The 25635-nt window shown below is 41.1% G+C and overlaps 1 protein-coding gene across 5 annotated transcripts; it reads right to left on the reverse strand.

The window, feature by feature from the left end:
• On the reverse strand, positions 1-25625 carry pemt (phosphatidylethanolamine N-methyltransferase). Of its 5 annotated transcripts, none has more exons than XM_058061871.2 (8): positions 23583-23753; positions 20189-20296; positions 18107-18214; positions 13705-13820; positions 11675-11820; positions 7165-7276; positions 2990-3064; positions 1-2680 (listed from the first exon to the last, which is right to left on the reverse strand). In XM_058061871.2, the coding sequence occupies exons 1-8, from the start codon at positions 23730-23732 to the stop codon at positions 2632-2634; spliced, it is 864 nt and encodes a 287-aa protein (XP_057917854.2). In that variant the 5' UTR covers positions 23733-23753; the 3' UTR covers positions 1-2631. The 5 variants fall into 5 exon arrangements, with proteins under 5 accessions (XP_057917854.2, XP_078645118.1, XP_078645119.1 ...); XM_058061872.2 differs by lacking the exon at positions 23583-23753 and adding an exon at positions 25411-25625 and having other exon boundaries at positions 4-2680; XM_078788992.1 differs by lacking the exons at positions 20189-20296; positions 23583-23753 and adding an exon at positions 18536-19335 and having other exon boundaries at positions 2-2680.
• Between the last annotated feature and the right edge of the window lie 10 nt (positions 25626-25635).

Consider the following 25635-nt stretch of genomic DNA (forward strand, 5'->3'; position numbering starts at 1 on the left):
TTAGCCCAACTTCCGCAGTTTAACATGTTTCTGGTTTATTAAAAAAAAACAAGTGAAACTTTAACTGCTGGTTGCAAAAGTATCGGGACACTTGAATCAAAATGAAAATGAAAGTAAACACCGTTGCTTTGCCCTCTACAAAAGGCTAAAATAGGGTAAAAGATCATGCCAGAGTACCCACTGGCTCACCGTGTCTGTTCTTCCACACCAAACTCATCCATCACGCCTCTCAGGCAAGGATTTGCTTCAGTTTCTTGAAGGTGCAGACTATCAGAATGACCAAAGGGGGGCGCTAAAGTCCCAACCAGGCAAATACAATATACACAGTATATACAGTATGCTTACATGCATACGACTGTTGAAAAAAGATACATGATACATAATTCTCATTAAAAAAAAATTATGCTTTATTCAGCTGAAATTATGGGATGCTACCCTGACTATCCTGCATAAAATAAAAAATCACATTCATGGATGTATGTAATTATAATAATTACTATGCTCTAGTCAAAACATATTGGAAATACAAGTGATAGTATTCTACTCTACTCCCATTTGTGTCAAAGTGGTATTTTTTTGGCTTTGTAAATAAATTGAGGGTACCTGGTTAGCTCTCGAGTTCACTTGCTAGTAGTCATCTCGAGTGTAAACATGTGTAAACAATGAATAGGAATATCAAGGTGACTGTAGGGGTGTTATTTCTGGTCTGCAGGGCTCTAATACACATATTTAGAACGTCATACACAGCTCTGTTAATAAAGTAAATGTCAAGGTAATTACTATGCTCTGGTAAAATCATATTGAAATACAAGTGATAGTATTCTACTCTACTCCCATTTGTGTGAAAGTGGTATTTTTTTGGCTTTGTAAATAAATTGAGGGTACCTGGTTAGCTCTCGAGTTCACTTAGTAGTCATCTTGAGTGTAAACATGTGTAAACAATGAATAATAGGAATATCAAGGTGACTGTAGGGTTGTTATTTCTGGTCTGCAGGGCTCTAATATACATATTTAGAACGTCATACACAGCTCTGTTAATAAAGTAAATGTCAAGGCTTCACGAGAGTGAAGGTCGGTACACAGGAAGTCAGTCCAATAAGGCAAAGGTATCCGAGAGAGCGGCAGGCAGGAGGAGAAGTCGAAAAGCAGACAAGGGTCGAAAACCAGACGAGGCGATAACAAGGAGTGCTAGGACGAGACATGAGTGTACAACGAACTTGCACCACACAGGAGGAATCAGAGGCAATAAATAGCAAGCCAGGAAATCAGGTGATGAGGGACACCTGAGCACAATCAGGCAGGAGGCGGGGTCACCAAGGTGAAGGCGGGGTAGGCAATGACAGGCATGACAGGAGGAGGGCAGGAGGCCGAGATGCAGATTCATTAACTTCGGCTACTTTGTCCGTTTTTTGGCTCCTCCGAGATGTTTTCTTGTGATTCACAGAGTCACAGTCAGAGTGCTAGCGGCTTTACCCGCCACATCAATCATGATGAGCAGATGTTGGGCACGCCGAATCTTCCAAATTCTGCGATATCTGCTACTTACAGGAAATAGCGGCCATATTTGCATGATATCTTCAAATTGCTGTGATGTAGCATTCAAATAAAATTTAGGAAAAATTGCAATTTCCACCAAAAAAAAGCCTACCAAGCAATTTCAAGTAACCATTTATCTTTTTTTGATCTTCGCCACTTGAAGGAAATGAGATTTTGACATGTAGGTCAGGGTGTGTGCGTGTTGTGACTGAATGGGCAGAATGACCTTGGTCAGGCATCGTCCATTAGATCCTCTTCTGGTTCCTTCTCACCATTAATAAGTACTTGTTGATCAGTGGACTCAAGTTACTGGAGTTTGCGTCACAGTCAGGCCCCTCAAAGCCGTTTTTCATGTTTTTTCAGTTTTTTTCCTGAGGCTGCTTCCTCGGATAAGGACAATCCATGCAGGTTAAGAAGATGTTGAAGAAGAACATTGGATTCTTCTAGTCCCATGACATTTCCACCTGAGGGAATCTTGTTTGTGAGTCACACCCGTGATGATGCATTCAAAAAACTGACACAAAAATGTAGCAAATTTAATACTTCAAGGTGAGGGCTTTAGGGGAGATTAATAGATTAACTAGATCAATTGGTTACAGATGGCATTTAATTAATGTCTCCATAGATGTGTCATCATTTATAATCAATGTAGTACGTACTGAATATACATAAGCACATATAATCACTCCAAATTAGTGGCCTTAATAAATCCTTAAAGGAATGAAAATTAATATTAATCATTCATACTCATGTAGAGTAAGTTAGCGCTCAGCCAAATGTAACGAGCTTTTGGGACTAATGGACTAATCTAAGTGCTATAATTGGTTGACCACTGGTGGCGGTATGGAGGTGTTTGGGTATAAAACATGATTTAAAGATCATTGGTATTTTTTTATTTCTGTATTTTTTTAAGAATATAACATATTGATGTCTACGCAGCTGTTATCGGAGACCGTACACCAAATTTCACATGGTGATTTTTTTTATTCTAAAAGCGGAACAGTGGACATGTCGTTTTAAAGGTTGAAAGCAAGACTCCCGTTCAGAGGTCCTCTCGATCAGCAGCGAATCCTCACACGACTTGCAGAGATGCCATTATTGGTATTTGCGCCTCCTCCCCTGATAGATGCGTTCAGTGAAAGGTCTGCAAATACAGCAGAACAAACATCGCGGGACAATAAATCAAAGATATCAACGCCGTAACCACACCGTACCAGCACCCGGCTCCGTGAACCGTGAAGTACCGGGAGTTTACTGCATATGTGTGACATGAAGCCAAATGTCATGTACTTCCACTCTCTTGCACAAAAAGGGAACCGGCCCCTGCAACTCACTTCCAGACCCCAAAGTCGAATGAGGTGGTTGTTTGAAGGCTCAATTCCGACAATTGACCGTGTGTATAAAATGCAATTACCACAAGGCAGAACAGATAAAAGTGTTGGATTGGACTTACCCCTCAAATTGGATGGCAATCTTGTAGACCACTGCTACAATCGCAGTCAGGAAAAGACCCACAGGACTCGCACCTCTGGAGGGGAAAAAAACAAGCCGTTAGGTAGTTTATAACTAAGTACTGACGTCTTCTTAGCGCCCTTTTATGGTTGACTACGGCTTACTAAGGAGACAAAACATATGGACATTTAATCCCATTTCATGTATTCTTGGACTAAATTAACATTTTCAAGTGTATATACATATACATAGTATATATACAAGTATATATACATATTCAAATAGTCAGCATACGACATTGGTCCAGAGACAAGCACCGGACTTGACACCTTTATTGCAGGGTTACATTGTCTCATTATTCGATTACAATAGAGAAACAGGAAACAACAGAACATCAATGCAATATCTATGTAAGTATGTATGTATGTATGAATTCAATGCAAATTATGCAATGCTTCAACTGATATCTGGAGACCAAATGGACATGGTTACGGAGACTGACCTACATATTCCTGCAAGGCATAGAGTCCCACTGACACATTTCATCAGGAATCAAACAAAAAAAAAAAAACATTTAAAAAGCCCACACACACACATTGTTAGCATAATGAAAGTAAAAGCCGAAGGGTCAATAAAAAAACAGACCAACAAGCAAGTCGACTTGTGTGGAGTAGTGGCCGACATGTCCACCAAAACCCTTCCGTTCCACTCTGGGGTGGATTCATGAACACTAAACTGTTGTGTAAAGCCCGCGTATTAAAAGAAACATCTTAATTCACACCAGTTGGTAAACTGTAACCCAAAGAGTAGGATACACAAGCAGCAACACACACACAGTGGGGGGGGGGGCATTATTTAGCTGAATTGCTGATGACACTTATGAAACTGACCCAGTTACCCAGACAATGATGGCGACACAAGGAGGAGAAAATGATGGTCAATGTGGTCGGAATGACTCAGTCATGCTGTATAAGAACAGTAGTCCATCCCCTGCAAATTCACAGGACAAGAGCCGTGTGTCCGACCTTTTTTTTGGTTTTTTTAGCCAATTTTGTGCATTTTTATGTCAATGTCTGCACCTGTACTTTCTGTGTATCAATCATTAAATCAAGCCATATTAAGTCTCATTGAAAGGCAGCAGGGCGGCACGGGGGTCTAGTGGTTAGCGCGCAGACCTCACAGCTAGGAGACCAGGGTTGTTGTTGTTATTATTATTATTATTATATTAATATTATTATTATTACTATTATTTTTATTATAATTATTAATATTATTATTACTATTACTATTATCATTAGCATTATTATTATCATTAGCATTATTATATTATATATTATTATTATTAGCATTATTATTATTATTATTACTATTACTATTATTACTATTATTATTATCATTAGCATTATTATCATTATTATTATCATTATTATCATTATCATTATTATCATCATTATCATTATCATTATCATCTTATTATTATTATTATTATTATCATTAGCATTATTATTAGCATTAGCATTATTATTATCATTATTATTATTATTATTATTATTACACCCTCAGCCATCTCTGTGTGGAGTTTGCATGTTCTCCCCGTGCATGCGTGGGTTTTCTCCGGGTATTCCGGTTTCCTCCCACATTCCAAAAACATGCTAGGTTAATTAGCCACTCCAAATTGTCCATAGGTATGAATGTGAGTATGAATGGTTGTTTGTCTATATGTGCCCTGTGATTGGCTGGCCACCAGTCCAGGGTGTACCCCGCCTCTCGCCCGAAGACAGCTGGGATAAGCTCCAGCACCCCCCGTGACCCTCTTGAGGAAAAGCGATAGAAAATGAATGAATGAATGAATGAAAGGCAGCACACTGAAGACACTCCAGTGCTATTGTTCAAATGTCATGCTATTTGAAAAAGCTGCCATTTGAGTCACAAATGTTGCATCTACAGCGGTAGCCCAACGATAGCATCAGACGGAGCATCTGCTCTGCAAGTGCTGATTCTTGCTCCGTGCAGAAATGTGTGACTGTACACACGAATATGCAAATTTGTGACGGGAGCACACTTCTGATACGGATAGGGGACCACATAGAAACGTGTTTACAGTGGAAGTACTAAATGCAATCGCTCTTAAAGTTGTACAATTCAGTTTAGTCTCTGTGCCCCACACAATGTGGCGTCATCATCTCTGTGAGTAGGATGGGGTCAAATAGCAATTGTACCCATTGGACCGATAGTAAACTAATATTCATGGTATGACTGTCTCTACACAGAGACACTGCAATGGGGGAGATTCCCCGGAGTATTAAGGCGGGAGGTGGACATGTTGACAAGAGAAGAAATGTGGTCTTGCGCCCACAAGGTCACCAGGGTTTAAACAGTGGCGACTGTATGTCGGTGTTCACAACGCCCCAAGCGATATATATAAAAATGGGGAAAAACACCACTTAATCATGTGACGTGGATTTGCTTGCTTTGTACTCATCTTGGGGTTAGTTGACTGAACCTTCTCACAATGCACACACAGTATACACATACCTAATCTAGACCTTGCATGCATGTAGTCAGGCGAAGCAACAAGGTCCCAAGGTCAGAATTCTGTTGTTCCCATCCCAAAAGCACAGCGCATGACAATGGCGTGGATGCTAATTTGAAGCGGAGAATTACAGCTTCTGCTTGGACTGCTTCAACTAAAGTAGCCGCTGAACTCCGGTGGGGGAAAAAAAAAACAAAAAAAAACTCACGTCTGACTCATTGGAGCTAACTAGTGATGCCGGGAACACCAAAGTAGGTAGGATGGCAAGGTTTATAGGATGTACTCAGAGAATTCTGGTCATAAACTGTACATTTCTGGAAAAAAAACAACTTTTAATAGACTAGTTTCGACAAAAAGTTCTGAAAAAATTCTGAAATGGAAAAATATTATATAGGCCCAAGCCCAAAAGTGCTGTCATTACGGCTAGTACTGGGGCACTGTTGAGGTCATTGACATAATAGCTGACCAGCGTCTCCGTCTCGCTGTAACAGACACTAGAACCCACTTAGGGAGACAGTATAATAATGCCTGAAGTGATCTGCACAATATCGAAGCAGAATGAAATCATGAAACGCATTCAGCTCTCGTCCTATTTATATAACAGCACGAGTCCAGCTCGTGTGTGTCAGCTAATCTCCATCCAGGTTGCACAGCGGGGCTGCTAAGTGGTCTAATGTGTGCCAGTCTATACAGCACAGGGAGGGTCGGAAGGAGTTGATTAGTTCATTTTCCCCATTCCCTCCCTGTGCATTACACTTTGATAGGAGGACTGAGATCCTTTAGGTCGGGGGTGCTCATTACATCAATGGAAAATGTGGCCATTGCTGAAAGCTTTTAATATGTTGCATTGACTTCGGCTGCATAATCATTTTCAATTCTTGTATATCGGTAATGTTTGGTTAGTAAATGCTAACCGGATGTACTGAACTTTGTGTCCTATTGAACGTTATGTAGCTATTTTGAGCACCCCTGCTTTAGACACTTTTTAATAAATCATTGCCTGGTTTAAATTACAGCAAAAATTGTATTAGTGCTGCAAAATTCTGCAAAATATGCTTAATATTTAAACTCCGATTCTCTAGGCTGATTTTTTTCACACAAACACACACTATGCACATTTATTATTGTCATTACTATTAGACTTCTATTCTTCATGCAAGCGAGTACCCATTGAATACCCGTTAAAAATACTTCATAAATACATAGAGACATCACTTAAATATTTGGGACAAGAAGTGAAACAAAAATCATGCAAAACCGATTTGAGACATTCAAATTAGGGCAAAGGTCTGAGGAAAAAGGGGGCGATAAAACTGAGCAGCTTTTAGCGGCTCAATGCTCATCAACCCTGAAGTGCTTACCTTAACAATACAAGTGCTTCCAGTTTCCATGGAAACATATTTCCACATCTTTTTAAAAAGGAAGTGACTTGGAGAAAAAAAAAAAAGTTTCATTTGCAGATAATTTTTTTTGAGCCGTCCACATGACACCCCCCTCCCCCCATGTAGAGTGCAAGTTGACGTAAATGTATCTGTGCATTAACAACTTCGCACTTAATGATGACTAATCAAGGAACTGCAGTTGTTGTTGCTCATAATGTAAACACATAAGCACACACTTTTTTTTAATAAGTAAAGACTTACATGAGTGCCAGGCCAAGGTAGTTGGAGGTGCTGCCCCAGTACATGGGGTTATCTATGAGGCTGAAAGGAAAGCCTGTCACCTTCCCATCCATCAGAATGCCAAAGTAGTCACCTGGAGACATGTCAATACATTCATATAATTTCTGATACACGTAGGAAAGAAATACTTTTATATATTTGATTCAACTATTGCATTTTGAGCATTTGCCCTGGTGGTCAACACAGAGATAGTGGTACTGCATTGACTTGACTCGTAGTCATTGATGTTGATGTTTGAGCAGCAATGTTTTTTACCCTTGGAGGGCAACATAAGAGGGTAAATAGTGTGTGGAGTTTACCATGAATTCCAGTGTATAATAATAAAAGTGTGCACCTTGCACCTCTTTGACAGGAGCCATTACTACCCATTACTAATTGCAGGAGGTCATTACAAACAACACAGAATGTATACCTAATAAATATACACAGATATACAAGTTTAAAAATATTTTTTAAAAAATTCAAAGTTTCAACCATAATGGATTTTATTTGAGCATTACATTGGAGGACAAGCAGCACAGAAAATTGACGCAATGCTGCCTCAGTACACTAGAGGGAGCCAGAGGAGCCGGAGGCTGACGTCACCGCAGGGCCCGAATAAATGCTTGCTCAGATGCAGTGCATTATGGGAAAAATGTAAATTTTTCATTAGAAACTCATATTGGTGCATGTTTGTATATTTCTCAGGAATACTTTCTGAGTGTTATGTTGCCGTGTGAGGAGTTTCGTGTCCATGTTAAGAGGACACCGTGACACTGTGATTTCCAGTGGGATGACAAGATAGATTATTGTGAGTGCACAGAAAGAGCTACCGTTTTCTCACTGACTCACAAGCGAGTCAACAATTAGTAGGACCACCGAACTTTACAGTAATTGTAATAAACGAGGCCACTGTTCCCTGTAACCTGTGGTAAGTTTGCCAAATATTGTGGATGCACACACGCACACACAAATAGCCTAGTTTTCTGTCAGACAGAAGCTGATAATCTCAAACTTACATAACAATTGCAATCATGCACACTCATTGAGAACCCCGTGGGTAGGAACTGAAGAGATTATATAAACAAATATGTTTGCTCTTGAAATGGGGGGGAAAAAAACAGGAACAATTTTAACCCAATTTTGGCTTTTCAAAGCCAAATGAAACCTGCTCTCTCTCTCTGTGACCTGCTGTTTGTAGGAAAAAGGGACGACCTGGTTTTACTGAAGTGTACAGTAGCATCGGTAGTAGCGGTTATCAGTACGTTGTGATAAGGGTTTGGACACATGGCCAGGTGGTGGACACATTATCACCCTAATTAGGGCTCGAGCACTGACCAGTGCGAAAGCCCTATTGTAATCGTTCCGTTTTTTATTCCGACGAAAGGACGGCCATTTTGAGGGCCTTAACATGCCCGAAAACTCACCAAATTTTGCAAGCGCGTCAGGTCTGGCGAAAATTTCGATCTGGTGGGGGTCCCGAAAACAATGTTCCAAAATGGACTCTCTAGCGCCACCTTTAATTTTTGAAAAAATTGGCCCCCGCCACCAGTTTCACCTATCGTCACGAAACTTGGTGGAGACGTCTATCGTGACAGGACGGACCAAAAAGTCTCAAGAACCCATATTGGAAAACGAACAGGAAGTCGGCCATTTTGGATGGCGGCGGCCTTTTTCGTGCCAGAAGTTGGGGTCGTATCTCGACGAACTCCTCCTAGGGGGTTTGACCAAATGAGTCCGTTGTTGCATCAACGGACACTAGACGGATGGCCGACGTTAAATTGCGAAGGATTTTGGGATATTCCATACGATGTGGGCGTGGCACGCCCCCAAATTTTGCCCATTTTCATATGCCCGGCCCTTGCACGCTGAGCGTAACTGTAGACGTGAATAACTTGGCTCCACGTGGTCAGATCTTCATCATACTTGGTACATGTGATCATGGCCCCGCCCCGAAGGTCCCCTTAGGTCACTTCCTGATTTCGTCGCAGCGCCACCTATTGGCGACAGGCTAAAGGCGTGTCATCTACATGAGGCCTTTTCTGCCAGGAGATTCATCAGATGAACATCAGGGTCACAAGGTCACTGCCTGACAGCCTGGTGAAGCCTGTTGATGGACCATGATGCAGGAAAAGCGCACGTGGTGGGCGTGGCCTGGCGGCGAATGCTCAGGCCTCGCCATTTACATAGAAAAGGTCATCATTCGCCCGCAAAAGGTCGCATGGGCTTGAAAACTCATAGGGGGGGTCAGAATCCAGGCCTGAGCGGCCTGGTGTGGCCCCCATATGAAACCAAGCCAAATTGACTCACTAGCGCCACCTAGAAGTTTTAAAATAATTATCCCTCGCCTCCCGTTGCACGTATCGGCATGATTTTCGGAGGAGACATCACTCGTGACAGGACGCACAAAAAAGTCTCAATAACCCATGTTCTAAAACCAACAGGAAGTCGGCCATTTTAGGTGGCGGCGGCCATTTGGGGGCGGATGTATGGGTCGTATCTTGACGAACTCCTCCTAGGGGGTTTGACCGAATGAGTCCGTTGTTGCATCAACGGACACTAGACGGATGGCCCACGTTAAATTGCGAAGGATTTTGGCCTGCTCCATAGGATGTGGGCGTGGCACGCCACCAAACTTTGACCATTTCATATCTGGCCCTGCCTGGTGTCTGGCCTTGCCTTGAAGCAATGTACATCAAAGTCAATACACAGTTTGACTGACAGACTGATGATGTCAGTTGATGGACTATGATGTGTGTAAAGCACATGTGGGGGGCGTGGCCACGGCGAATGGTCAGCCTTCGCCATTGACCATCAAAAGGTCATCATTTGCCTGCAGAAGGTCACAGGCTGCTGAAATCTTAAACGTGAGGCCTTAATCCAGGCCTGAGCGCCCTGGTGGTGCTCCCATGTGACACCAATCTAAATTGACACACTAGCGCCACCTAGAAGTTTCAATTCATTATCCCTCGCCACCCGTTACACGTATCACTATGATTTTTGGTGGAGACGTCTATCAAGACAGGACGCACCTAACGCTCCAGAAGCCATGTTCTAAACACAGCGCCACCAACTGGTGGAAATGTATATCTGCCGTAACTTCCTGATTCATGGTCAGATTGTCTTGAAATTTTTTTTGGTGTGTTGGGTCAATCTCTGGTCTGTTATACTGTGTGTACATAGACTCTATAGCGCCACCAACTGGTGGAAATGTATATAGCCGTAACTTCCTTCCACATGGTCGGATCAAGCCCAAATTTTTTCTGGTGGTTTGGGGTACCCTCTGGTCTATGACTGTGTGTGTACATAGACTGTATAGCGCCACCAACTGGTGGAAATGTATATAGCCGTAACTTCCTTCCACATGGTCGGATCAGGCCCAAATTTTTTCTGGTGGTCTGGGGTACCCTCTGGTCTATGACTGTGTGTGTACATACGCTATAGCGCCACCAACTGGTGGAAATGTATATCTGCCGTAACTTCCTTACGCACGGTCGGATCGGCCCCTAATTTTTTCTGTTGGTTCGGGGTACCCTCCGGTCCGTTACCGTGTGGGCCAACCACTCTATAGCGCCACCCACAGGCGGAAACGTATATCCGCCGCAAGGACCTACCGCGTGGTCCGATCGTCGTGAATTTTTTTATGGCGGTTCACGGTGTCGGACGGGACGTGACCACGCACCCGCCTCGCCGCCGCTGTCGCCCCCTCCTGGCGGAAAATTGCAAGTGCCGTGACTCCCTCGGCTCGCCGCGGTTTTTCGTACGGCGCGTCCGCGCGCCCGTCCGGTCGCGAGCCCGACCCGCGCGTACCCCCGACCCGCGCGTACCCCCGAGCGCGTCGGGGTGCTCGAGCCCGCTCATCACTGCTCGCAGTTTTAATTGTCTTTGTTTCTGCTCCATCACTTTGACTCATCAGGTCACGCCGACTCCCGAGTACTCAATAGCGCAAAGCGTGTGGAATCAACACCGGTTTTCCCCTCAAAAGGTCTACGTGACCCCAGTGTGGGAGGAGCTTTAAAGGACAGGGCGCTTCTTAATAATACTCTCCATGGAACATTCATAGTGTTCACGGTTCTTTTAGCCAACGCTGATATATTTATGACTTTTAAGAGCATATTTAAAAAAAAAAACAATAGCTGCGCCATTGTTGTTCACCACCTTAACATTGGGTTTGATGCCAGTGTGGTTCTTGATGTCCAAGAGGCTATTGGGAATGTTGCTCCAGGTGGTGAAGATGGCTTCACTGAGGGCATCCACTGTCTGAAATGTCCATTTTTGTCAACCCATCCATCTCTAAATGTTCTCAATTGGATTTAGATCAGGGGAATACACCAGATGGTCCAAATTATTGAGTTTATTCTTCTTCTTTTGGGTGTACCACTTTCCTTTTTTGTTCCACAACCCTCAGAATATTTAAAGAAGTTTCAAAAGTCAACCTTTCTGTGAGAGAAGACACAAGAAGGTACAAATCCTGCCTGCTTTGGATACTTACCAAGGAATGTTCCGGTAAATCCCAGCGCTAGAAAGCTGCTCACCACCAGCAGAGAGCCCAACACAATGAGAAGAACACCAAAGTAGAACACCTCTGGCCTGTCCATCATCTCCCACCTGGCTTGGGTTTTCATGACCACCGCCATGCTGCAGGGAGAACAGGGGCAGATGTCATTAGTGTTTTATTTTAAGCAAGGATCAAAGGGAATAAGGATTCAAGTGGCAAAGTAAAGCACTGCAAACTCATTTGAAATGCGAATAAAATATAATGAAGTGACTTTTAGGAGGGCAGATTTTTTGAAAAATAACTCATTAAATACATGCACATATTTTTTTTGGCCCTCTTTGGGTGTTGTCTGAATGTAACGCACTTACAGCTGATCAAAATGGCCCCCAAATCAGAACTAGGTTTGGGCTTAATAAGAAAAAACTGGGTTAGGGGGTCTGTGCTGCGACTCTTATGGCGGTGTTGCCTTTTTAAAGGCAGCCCGAGAGTAATGTGATGCTGTGTGTTGTTGTGTTGTTGCATCAAATCAGAAAAAAAAAAAAGAACAGAGCAACTGCTGGGCTGTGCGTTAAGTAAGATGGCGCGTTCGGACATGCTGCTGGGTTTCGGAATGGAAAAAGAAATGGGAAATAGGGTTTGGGGGAGGGGGGAGGGGTGGGCAGGAGGTTACTGGGTGTGCCGACTGAGCTCTGAATAGGCTCGCATTGATTGAAAAACAGTGTGGTTTTGCGATAAGTTCCTTTCACATCAACACTGGGCCCTACTATCATTGAGAAGAATGCATTACTAAGGCAGGACATTGTGCTTATTAATATGAATAAGATGAGCAACTTGATGGAAGGCATATTAGTCATTTTCAGCAGGTAAGGTCCGCTTGTGGAGGCACTTGTGATCATCCCAAGACCCACGGCTGACCACCCCTCCTGATGGCATTACATCTTGGACCTGGACTATTATATTCTCTGTTTATATTTAATTGTCACATGTTAGCCTCTCGACATCCATTGCAGTCTGGTCATCCTAGAAGGGGGATTTCTACATCTGCAGTCCCTTCTCAAGGTTTATTTTTCCCTAAGGGGTCTTGGGTTTTTCCTTGCCCTGATGGGATACTAGGATACTGTTGTCTACTGTCGCCTGCTTGTTTAAGCCCTTTGAGGCTCTTTTGTGATTAAGGACTTGACTTGACTACATTGTAGTCGTCCACAAACATGAATGTCTTGTTATTAAGTTTTCTGTTCCCTGGCAAGGGATATTACAGAAATTTCCTGAGACAGGAAACATGAAAAGGGCGCGCTGTCACCATTTGGATCCAGCGTGGCAGGAGTGGGAGTGTGCCCAGTGGAAACATGCCTTAGGTTTGGATGCCAAGAGCTAAGTGTGAAACTGAAGATGGAAGAAATATGGTAGAAAAGCGCAGGCTAATTAGTAGTTAACTGTGTTTAGCTCTTGGTATTTTGAAGCATCTACTTTGAGTGACTTTCCAGCTTGTAATAAATTTACAAGAAAAAATAAAACATTTCACAAAATTATGAATGACCAATTGGTTTAATTTTGGAGATTTCATTCCATAAATTGACATCCATCAAGTTGAATTTTTTGGAAAATGAGGTTGCGGAAAAAAATATTTTAGGAGAATATAATCAAACATTCTGGGGAATTCAAAAATGTCATAATTACAAGAAAAACATTTACAGGATGAAAGTTGAAATAGTTGGGGGAGAAAAACAACAACAGAAACGGAAAATACCGCTGTAATGATAAAGACTTGTTTAATAAGAGAAAATATATTAAGAGAAAACCTGATTGTACCGTGAAAAAAAAGATGAATTTCATGCTTCCACCTTCATGTTGCCACCCGTGTACTGGCCAGGTGTCATCATATTGCAAAAAGCTTACTCTTCAAATTTAAAAAAAACTCTTCAGTGATAGAAAATGAAATGATGCATTAGAAGCCTAACAACAACAAATTGATGAATTATGGCCTAAGACCATAATTGCAATCAAGAGGAAAGTGTCATTTGTACCTGTGACTGCGATACACATTGAGAAGAATGATGATGAAGCCCAGGAAGTAACAGGCGAGGTAGGGACTTCCAAAAAGCCTGGAGAGGTTACGTGTCTGGTGCTCCCATCTTGCAACCTGAGGCAAAAAATTGTATTAAGATAAGATGCCTATTAAGGGAGGGGGGTCATGGAGGTTGTGCTGGTGTCATTCATACACATGTTTATTATTAATGCACAGTGACAACATATTGGAATCTTTCAGAAGGAATGGACTTGTATGGACAGCAGGGTTGCAGTCTCTCAAAAACTGACTTGTGGGTTGAGTAAGTGCGTCGATGACTGAAAGGCTGAGGCAGAAAGCAAAAGACGAGTTGCCACGGCAACGTGTTGCTCTTGAAAGGAGAGCAAAAGCACAAAGTGAGAATGAATAAGACAAAAGTGAGCGGAAATGAACTTGATGTGGTGCTAAAAGACAAGTGAAGCGCTGAACGAACCCACTCAGATTCAATCATGATGGAGAGTCATTATGTACACATATTGCATGTCGAGTTATGCTGAATTTATGATATACGACCTCCATCACTGTTGGTGTCGCCTTCCACTTTAAATACAATCCACCTCCACTGCATTAAAATGGGTACATGTAGCTACTAGGCCTGCATAAGTCTGCAAAAATGTGAATTAAGATTTTCTTGTTTTTAATGGAGATCATAATGACCTGGGAAAAATGTTTCACACGTATATTGTTTAGAAATATTATAACAGACACACTGTCTTGTCCTGCTTTGTGACAATATTCATGGGAGGTCCTGGAAGGACAGTTGAAATAAATACATAAAGTCACTCCGTAGTAAAGTCATGGCTAAAATAAAAGACAAATCAAAATAGAAGTCAATGAATTCATGGAATCGCTTCTCCAGCCAGCTAATGAATCAGAGCCAGCGCGTCTTGCTGGCCAGGGAGAGTTGGCTCTGCCGCCCCGGCAGGCGAGACCTGCTGGAGGACCAGGAGAGTGAAGAGGAAGTTGGCTACCATGCCAAGCACGGTGCAACGCAAGTCCTTGACTAAAATGGCATCAATGGTGCATGATGCAGTTAGTTATGTAAAATTGATCATTAGAAACTGAGATTGTATTTTTTTTTTGTGCAGCCCTATGTGCTACTCTTTTCCACTCGCAAGGAAGGCAATATGTATCATTCGAAAATGTAATCAATAGAAAAGTAAGCCCACTTTTACAATTAACGCTTGATGAATGCACTCCAAACTATTCCGGTTCTCATTCCATCAGCTAAAAGCAACATAAACAAAGCAATGACCACTTCATCCTTTGTGAAACATGCACCACATATATTAGCAGGCCTGTTCCTTTTATTGGAGATGCAGCCAAGGGGATTTCATCTCCCACACAGTCTGGCTAAATGATTTACTCACTAAAAATACTCTGTTCTGCATAAAGACAACCGACGCTGTACTCGCCTCATCCATCATAGCAAAGTGCAGACAGCAGGAGCTTGCAGCCCCCCAAGACAAATTCAATCAGGCCTTATGAAACAGGCACCTTCCCGACTCCCCACCAGACCACTTAGCTCTGAATGGACTTGATGCAACTCACAGAACTCATCACCCCCTTCACTTCACTAAGTAGGGAACCAAAATGGCAGCCTGCACAAACCCGAGTCGGTCAACTACCTTGAAGCTAGTGTTCATGGATAGATAGAGTCTCGGCTGGTATCCATATACAGCGGTGTTTTAAAGTGGACCCAAATGCAAACACACAGCCAGCCAAGTATCTGTGAATTAATGTGTGGATGTGTGCGGGCCCAATGCAACCAAGTGAGACTGGGAACAAGAACATTGATCACATGCACACCATTATGAAATTAGACAACGCTGACTAAATATTCTGGAGACATGGACGGTGGTACTGAACAAGATGTTTGACTACATTTTAAATATGCAATGCTCTTTTTTAATCCTCAAGTTCAAATTTGAATGTATGTTTTTAAATGCAGTTGTTGTGCAGAAGTCCAAGACCATCGGGAAAAGTTTTAGCACAATGATTAAAAAAATTAAGAAAATATGCATTTAATTCTGTGCAATGGTTACAACAGAAAACAAAGCAAATATATACCGAAAAAAAATTATACTACACAAACAGAATGAAACACACTGTAAGGCCCAAAAAAAACAAAATTAACATAAGGAAAAAAGCAACATTTGCATTGGTTTGCATGACTCACATGCGCTTTACAAACATTATCATTACCACGATAACGTTGGTTGTACATCTTCGGTTGTATTAAGCTTTCATCAGTGTTAATTGAGGCAAATGAATACAAACTAAAGCTGCAACCTAAACTACAGTAGCCTGAGCGCTTCTTAACTGATGTCATTAATAAATACATAAAGTGATATCAGTGAACCAGATCTTCCATTGGAAGTCATTTGAGGTTACACTGCCACAACTGACAAGTTTAGATCAATTCCATTTCTGACCATTAATTATTATTATTATTTTATTATTAAGCACCTGACTATTATTTTTGGTCATTTTATACATACCATAGCAGAGAATTAAAGGTTGCCGCACCTTGCATTAGAGCTAGAACTATACAATTTTTTGTTAAAGTTAAAGCAGTTGATGTATGGTCCTGGCCTGTTTTCCTCCAAAGAACAGAAGTTACACGTCATCACACTGTGCGTCTTTATTTGGCATCCATTTGATTGTTTTCCAGAGTAAAAAAAAAAAACAGGATTTCCTAATTCGGACAACAGCAGATGTGGACAGAATGAGCTGATAAGTTTGTTCCTGTGGATTTAGGTCCCGGTGCATCGCATCCCCGATGACCATGGAAATTCATATGCAGGTAGAAGATCAGGTGATGTTTAATATCCACTGCCTTCATCGCCACATATGGGCAGGATGGGATGCGTGCACACGGGCACATCTATTTGTTCAACTAATGCTGATCTCTGCTTGATGGAGCAGAACAGGTGGAAGACATTTTGCGTGTGCTGGAAAAAATAGGGTAAAAAAAAAAAAGACATAAAGGAGGCATGTAAGGTCATCTGATTGTGGGTGTGTCAAACCAGGTCGAGGCATGCATCTCTTCAGTAAATGACCTCGGAGTCGGGGAAAAGATGCCTGAATCTTAATTGTATGCAATTTATCAGTGGTCCAGCACATAAAACAAGGTCCAGAAAGGGATGCCCAAATGATTTTGATGAGTAGAACTGACCAAGACCATCAAAACTACAACAGATATTGTGAGCAAAGTCCAATTTTCGTTTGACCTCACAAATGTGTGAACAAAAAAAACATAATCACACCTTTATCTCTATGGTGCATCTCCTCAAATAGGGTGTTTACAACAACCTTTCAACCTTGTGTTCATGTGGAATGTCTTTTGATGATGAGAAGAGAGGTGTATTTCTTCTGGATGACCCTCCCAGTAAGTAGGAGTCTATTGGATCTTACGTATATACTAGACTGCAAAAGGTCGACATCTGTCAATATTCTGTGATATTTCCCTTTGTGAGTGTATTACACCAAGTAATAAATTCTCCTTCGTTCAAGACAGCAGATATAAATGTCTTTTCTAAAGCCAATTCTAAACCCCCCCTGAGAATGTATAAAAAAGGGACATAGGAAAATCAGTCATTGAAAGCAATCATCAAAGCTGCTGATTCATCACAGACTGCTCCTTTTGTGTATGTATTGTATATAATCGAAACCTTTTTTTTGTTGTTGCTATTCTTCAGTTAGGTGCAGTGAGTCCAAATGTGTTGAAGTGCTGTTATCGACAATTTGAAAACTCCACGGATGCTTTCCGTTCATTAAGAAATAACATCTTATCTAATGCCACTTCAATGGGAAGTCGGTTAAGATGCCCACATGACGGAAGCAAAACAGAACACACTGACCACCCGGCTCCGTGCATCTAATGTCAGCTTGACATCCATCTAATGCTCGTTTTATACCAATTCTACACAGGACTAGAATCTATTATGCACAGGACTTGATTTAACTGAAATACATCATATGTGCAAAGGCTGTGGGAATGACCAGAGCATCATCCTCACATCGGAAAGGCATGAAGGCTAGCATGCAATCCTTACCCTTTTCTGTCCATGCAGTGATCCCGTAGCCTGTGCTTAAGTGTTGCACAATGTGGTGCAAACAAAGAATAATAGGAGTGACTTGCCACTTTGACCTTTTTTAGCATTCATACGATTGGACAATCCACATTACATACGGTAAAAGTGATACTAACACAAGTCATTTGCTGATTCATTCTGAAGATAGAGATGCTGGACACGTAGTGTAGGAAATATCGTATACAGCTGCACACATTTGTCATTTTTCTAAATGATTCACTGGTGGTCAGATATGAGGTAACAAATAAAAACAGTGGTACTTACCACATTCCAAAAAAGGGGATTGAAAATGATCCCAATCACAGCAATGTGGAAATTTGAGTCGTGGAAGTTGATGTGCCTTAAGACTTCTTCAAACACCTTCAAGTCCATCTGAAATGGAAAAACGGCAATTGTGTAAAAAAATAAATACAGCTAAAATACAAAAATGTGTTGCATCCCAACTTAACTCTGAACCCTTGATGTCACTTCTTGTCCTCCACTGCAACTAATGGCTTATGTTCTCTGATTATGTCTATTTATGGTTAATATGAGCGCAAAGGTGACTATAGGGGTGTTATTTTCATGTCTAGAGGGCTCTAATTATGTTGAAAACCATATTTAGAAGGTTGATAACAGGTTTTCTGTGCTATAACTACAAAAAAAAATTTTGATTTACTAATAAGGAATGCTACTTCACAAAAATGCACTTACTACATTCGGGCCTGGAACCAATTAACCGCAATGTGGTCTATGCGGGCACAACATGACGCCGCAGTCACACAGACGCGCCATTTCAACTCACCTTGAAAATGCAGACTTGCAGACACTGCGCCCGTGTCTTTGAATGGTGTTAAACTGTAACGGTGTTTGTATGGTGCAAGAAGGCACTTCCTTTCAAAGCGCGAGTGAACATAATGAAACATGTCGCCACCTTCTTATTTGTGGAAAAACCATCAATCAAGCCTTCAATCAAAGCATTATAGGGTGTTTGTTGGCAGAGGAAGAGGAGAAAGATAAGCCTGCGCTGCTGTCAAACGGCCAACAAAGCATCACATCATGACTTTGAAATTCCTATGCAAGCCTGACACTTCAAGGATGTTACAGTCAGCTTTCTGGGGTGGACAAAAACATTGTTTATGTAAATTGTAACTGCCTGCTACATTTGTACATGGGTTTTTCAATGATTGGTTTTATATTTGCATTGTAATTGATAATGATATTTCCATTGGGTTGATAAATGAGCTTTATTTTTAGACTGCTGAAACGCTACTAAATCATCAGTAACTCTTATAACGTTAGGTTATCTAAATGGGAACATTTGTTAATCAGAAATATCTCATTATAAACTCCATATAAACATGTACATTTAAATTGCACTTTACTGCAGATTAATTTTGTAGAAGATAATGTTGACATATGACGCAAGTATTTACTTTACACTGTCAACAGCCTTAACGTTAGCGAGCTAATGCTAACAGAGGCAAACATGAGAACGCCCAACCGCAGAAGTAAATAGTAACCCGACAGAATAAACTCCGCTATTACTGATAGTTGAAAACAGCATATGAAACCCAGTTGAGGTGAAAAGTAGTATGTTTACAAAACAAAATAGGATGCAGCTAAGTTCAGCCTCCTCCTCCACTACAGCGACCTATGAGGGGCAGGCAGACTGCTCTGTCTCCACCCCAGACAGCTGAACACCAGTCACTCATTGGCTGATCCGGGCATGCACTGCAATGTTTTAATTTTCCCGAATACAAGCATTAAGTAACAAAGTATTTGTTCGAAATAATTATTCGTTAAAAATATAATTATTCGTGCCGTTCCGAATACCATATTCGTGTTCGGCTCCACCTCTATAGTATACACTCGCTTCTTGGAGCACAGCACAGAAAAACATACAGATTTCCCCGAGTTGTCATGAACGCAGCATAATCGAAGGATTGGACAGTAGCGGTTTTGCGGAGGGGGGGCTTGGCAATTGCTGCATTCTATCGTCCTATCGTATGGTTACTATGAGTTTGTGTTTGTCTGGGTTCGATTCTTTATTATTTTTGGTTGGTCATATTGAAACGCCGGAGATCCGGCACGGTGCCGGAACACTTTAAGCCCAGTAATATTAAAGTCAACCGCTAACTTCCCCCTACCAGGCATCATAAAGGTCTGTTCTTGAAATGTAGTCGTCATATCCGTTTACTGTATACATTGATATATGATATTATTTAAAGCGGCGTTTATTTTGAAAGCTGAAAGGTTGGTTTCCGGGCTCTCGTGCTAATAACAGTCTATGCTAGGAAACGTAGACTGAAGGTTTTTTTTTTATCCCTGCTCATTAAGGTTAGGAGTGTAATTTATGTCTTTTACCTTCGAATAGTCAACGTTGTTGAGGCCTCCGCAACAGTCGAGTTCACGATGACACTTGTCAGCAGGGTTGTTGCTCACCCCTCCGGAAAGATCGCTGGTCATACACACCTAAGTTCACAATAACACTGTTGCAATATAATACCAACACATGCACAATATCCAACGGAATAAGTGCAAAATGTGGATTTTAAAGGTTCAACTCTGCTCTACTATGTGCTACATGTTTCCAGTTAGCTGTCAGCCGTTCGTGTTGCATTCTGGGAAGTGTAGTTCGTTTTCTTTGAACTGCTTTGAGCTAATACAATATTTGAATTATGATTTGTCGTGTTGGTCAAAAGGTTACTGAACGTGTATAAGATAACACAATACCTGCTTCTCTGCATTGTATACAACACAATGAGAGCCGTTTGTAATCTTGGATGACAATTATACATCATGAAAAATAGCAATTGTGTTATTTGTTGATATTGTTAAAACTGTTTTATGCAGTATATTGTAGCATCGCTAGGAACACTTCCTGGATCCCAGTGTGCTTTGCGGCAGCGTCGATGTACATAGCTCTTCAGTTTGTAGTTTGAAGTCGCAGTTTTTCATTGTTGTTCTTCTCAACTAGTGAGTGTCTTGTCTGTAATTTGTCACAGATAAATTGGGAGTCTGTCTTTATTTGTTTGTTGCGTTGTTGTGTGATGTTTTTGGAACGTGTTGTCACACCATGACTGAAATTGTTATGAGAGTCTCTGTGTAGTGTGCAAGCTTGCTTCTTTTGCTGTCAAAATAAAAGCCTTTACCTGTTATAAGACCCTATATAGTTGATTGTTTGATGGTTTGTTTTGTTTGCCTGAAAAGTTTTATTCTGATTCTAATCATGATCAATAAATTAAAGGCATAATCACAAACTCATTCGGGGACATTTCAAGTAAAAAGTATGGTTACCGTTTTCGGTATCGGCAATACTGCACTTGTACTTCCACCGCTTTTCCTACAGCCGATTGAAGTGTCGTCAATAGCGACATCTGCTGGTAGAGGTGACCCTTGCGTCTGTAAATTAGATGCAGGAGTGTTTGTATTACCGGTTTAATATTTGATCATTTGTTATTGTGTCAGGGTCTCCCATCTTCCAGGTAGCCAGGTTAGATGTTAGCTGCAGGTGCTTTGTTTTGCTGAGAGCACAACACAACATTGTGTTGAAGCAGTTTTCATTGAGAATGTCCTTCAATCATAAAAGCGAGACCTGGTTTAGAAACCTCATTCGTGAAGGTCACATACCGTACCGAGAGACTTTACTGGGTCATGGAAACAGGAAGAGGCACAGTTGTGTAATGGAAAGCAGCATCAATTCCCTCCACTTCCAATTCTGACAGAAAAAACACTTCCAGCTGTTTTGACGTTGGTTTTCCGACAAGTGCTGCTGAGACAAAAAAAAGTTAACGTGATGCAAAGCAGGGAAACATCGTTGCTCCAAATTCCACTTTTGTCACTCCAAAAATGTACAAAGACCCATCACCGGCTAGCATATGCTAGCAGAGGAAAGTCTGCAGAGAACAGATTGCACCCTGCACCTTCATATACTCACCCACAGTTCCAGCAACATCTTTGTTTGAAAGGCCCAGCATGCAAATGAACACAATAGCACAAGTCGTAAGGGTAACAATCAGAAAGATTGGAACCAAGAAATGGAAAACCTGAGACCGTGTGCATCGAGGGTCTCATTTAGGCAGTTGATAGCAGAAAATTGCTTTGAAGTGCACAGTAATTGTAAAAAGAATACCCACTAGTTGCGTTGGATCTAGGTCAAGAACACAACAATGGAGTTGAGCACGACACTTTTCCAGCTATTGGTGCAAACTCAATCACACAGGGGGCCAAAACTCAAAGCCAACTTTCTGTAGTGGGTCATTTATGGAAGGGAAAGGCAGGGGGGCGTGATGTACAGCAATCTACAAGATGAGACAATAGCCACCACAGGAAGTATTGTACGGAAAGCAAATCTGTTGTTTTGGCTTTCATGGCTCACCAAGAAAATTCAAAAAATATTCACATTTGAGAGGCTGAAATCAGACAATATTTATACATTTCTATAAAAAAAAAAGATTAATCGATTACCTAAATAGTTGTTGATTAATTGGCTAATTGATTAAACACTGATTAATCAAAGCTCTAGCTCTAATCATGGTAAAAAAAAAAACATATTTAGGTTGTAAACAGGTTTTCTGTGCTCTAACTACAAAAATATTAGATAAATAAATAAATTAGAAAATTAAATTAAATTAAAAATAATTAAAAATAATTAAATTAAATTAAAATAATTAGATAAATAATATTAAATATAATATATATGTATATAAATAAGGAATCCTATATTTTATGGAAAATCACAATCTGGTCTGAAATCGATTTACCGTGATAAATGGTTAATCGAACGAAATGATTAGCTTTAGACTTATTCCTTACTCGCTGATTTGAGGTCTACTGTCAAGCAGTCATACACTCATAGTTTGAAATGCCACTCAAACCCCATCAACCCGCTACCAGTCATGGCTGCGATTTGTCTCCGCCGCCATAATTACTCTTATTTCCCCAAGTGCCGATATATCAGCTTTCAGTGTTGCACACAATGTAAGCACAGAGCCAAGTGACGCTGTTTCCTCACACAGAGCACACGTTGACCAGCGGAGAGTCAGCAAGCTGTACTGATCGTGTTCGAACTCGGAATGCAGTAATGATAATGAATCAAGACATAATGTGCACTTAAAAAAAAGACCCATTATTATTTTTTTTTTTTCAGGTTTCTGTTAAGTATAACACCTGCAAGCATTGGCAAAAAAAAGTCAAACGCAAGACATTCTCAACACACTTCTGACCTTCAAAATAAGGGCAATGTTCGCCACATAATGTCATGTTGCGTAATAATCATAACAATAAAAAGGATGTTTACATTAATAGCACAAGTGGAATTGCATTTGTGACGGATTGTTGTGGATTTGATGAGCGCAGAGGATGACATTTATGCTGATATTGGGACATCCCGAATAAAAACACATTTCAGCTTTTTGAGTATTTCTAGGTATTCCCCACCAATGAATAATAATAACAGTTAATCAATAGGAGAACTGATGGAATCAGAATGGTGGTCTAACCTGGGCATCAGGCTGAAGTGAGCGCTGCATCACGACAACGTTGGGGGGGTCCAATGTACTGAAAATATATGTTAGCAATACAAAGACATGAAGCTACATTTTATAATCAATTGTGAAATGAGTGACGGTACTATTTACGGTTGATCGGACATTGGATTTGTTCATCCCGGGTGTTCTTGAGAAAAATAAACAAAGCAAGCATGATCCAGCCGTGTGTAACGCGTGCATGAATTATCAGGGCTCAAGTTTTGACTCACCCTTTGTTGACATTCGTCAGCTGAGTGGAAGAGGCTTATCTTAATGAGACTGCATTGGCAGGAAGACCGGCCTTGTGCACATACGTGCAAAAACACAAAGCCACGTGCACAAATGCAAATACAGAAAGCGTGGCTTAACGTCACCCACATTACTGTTTCAGTCTCGCCAGTAAAAGTAAATAAAATCAATTTACTGTTCTTGCTGTTGTTGACAGAACTAGCTTGAGTTTGTTTGAATGCACTGAGAAAAGAGGTTTGGTTAGTGTTTTAAATCATCAAAATACAGCAAGATACTGCGACTATTACATGTTATCATCAGTGCACGTGTTAATGCATGATCACAGCATGGATATCAAACCAGGCAACGTTGGTAGCGGTTTCTTTTACAGGGTTTCATAGTCGAAATAGGTGTATCCCAATGACAGCATTGTAAGCTAGCTTATATTAACTCCTTTTCTTGTGTTATAATGGGGGCCAAAACTCAGAGCCAACTTTCTGTAGTGGGACATTTATGGAAGGGAAGGACATGGGTGGTGGGGGGGGAGGGGGGTGATATACAGCAATCTACAAGATAAGACAATAGCCACTACAGGAAGTATTGTATGGAAAGCAAATCTGTTGTTTTGGCTTTCATGGCTGACCAAGAAATTTTGAAAAATATTCACATTTGAGAGGCTGAAATCAGACAATATTTACACATTTCTATTAAAAAAAAAAGATTAATTGATTAACTAAATAGTTATCAATTAATTGGGTAATCGATTAAACAGTGATTAATCAAAGCTCTAGCTCTAATCATGGTAAAAAAAAAAAAACATATTTAGGTTGTAACGTTGGTAGCGGTTTCTTTTACAGGGCTTCATAGTCGAAATAGGTGTATCCCAATGACAGCATTGTAAGATAGCTGATATTAACTTGTTTTCTTGTGTTATAATGCACAGAAAAGGGAAATAAATATGTGTTCAGTGTACTTTAACAAGGCAACAAAGATGTACTTTATTGTGTCATCTTTTTAGACTTAAAAGGAAATGATCACAAGATGAAACCAATCAAAGCAGAATTCCATTCAAATCCCAGAGACAGCAGCGGCTAATCTCTATTACTCCAGGATGCTCCACTCACTGTGGGCTCGGGTCATTCCTGGCAGGTAAATCGTATATATGAGCACACACACACACACACACACCGCATGGCTTTGTTTGGGGTTCCTGGTCAATTTAGTACAATAAGGTGGACTGCTAGGCAACGAGTAAAGGCTGAACACACGGAATCAGACTCACCACACGCCTTGACCACTGGAGAGGGGCCACCGGGGTTGCGGCGCCCTCACTCAGCTCTAACGATACAAAGGGCAACCGGTGTAACAGATGGTCTTAAGTCATATGAGGGCCCCTGAAGTCTTCCCAAGTGACCGCCTCTTATTTGCTCATTCACATCATTGCTCACATTCACATTTCCACGTGCATTTTTTTTTCAGCAGGAACATCATTTTAAGCATGAGTTCATGGGGGTTGTTTGCTTAAAATTAGACTGCAATAGTCTCACTGGGGGGGGGGGGGGGGGGCTGGAGGCAGTCAGTATCAGTATACCTTTTGTGTTTTGTATATTGTTTTAATTTAATTTCATTTTAATTTTAGTAGCAACAATCCAAACAGTAATTCAAGACGGTTGTAAATGGTGCAAGGGCGCCCTCTTATGGACACACGGATATACTACAGGCCGTTCGTATTTATACACGTCGCCAACACGAATGAAACATACAAAAATATACTCGCTAAGTAAGCATCAGACAAATAAACGTTCAAAGTTCAATCGTAAACTTACTTACCCACACATCAGACGCAACCAGCGGGCCTAAAAAAGCCTCGTAGCTCGCATCAACGCCTTCTTATTAAATCATTACGTGTAATGGCAATAAACTGCCAGAAGATAGCAACGTTTCTCGTTTCTCACCTTCATGTTTATAGCGTTTTTAATGTAAGTAGAATTTCCATTCAGTTACAATGCTGCTTGTTTACTTGTAGCCAAAGCAGTACACTACTCTAAAATATGA

Source organism: Doryrhamphus excisus, linkage group LG2 (assembly GCF_037039965.1).
Source record: "Doryrhamphus excisus strain RoL-2023G ecotype Guam linkage group LG2, RoL_Dexc_Guam_v1.1, whole genome shotgun sequence".
Taxonomy (NCBI): Eukaryota; Metazoa; Chordata; class Actinopteri; order Syngnathiformes; family Syngnathidae; genus Doryrhamphus; species Doryrhamphus excisus.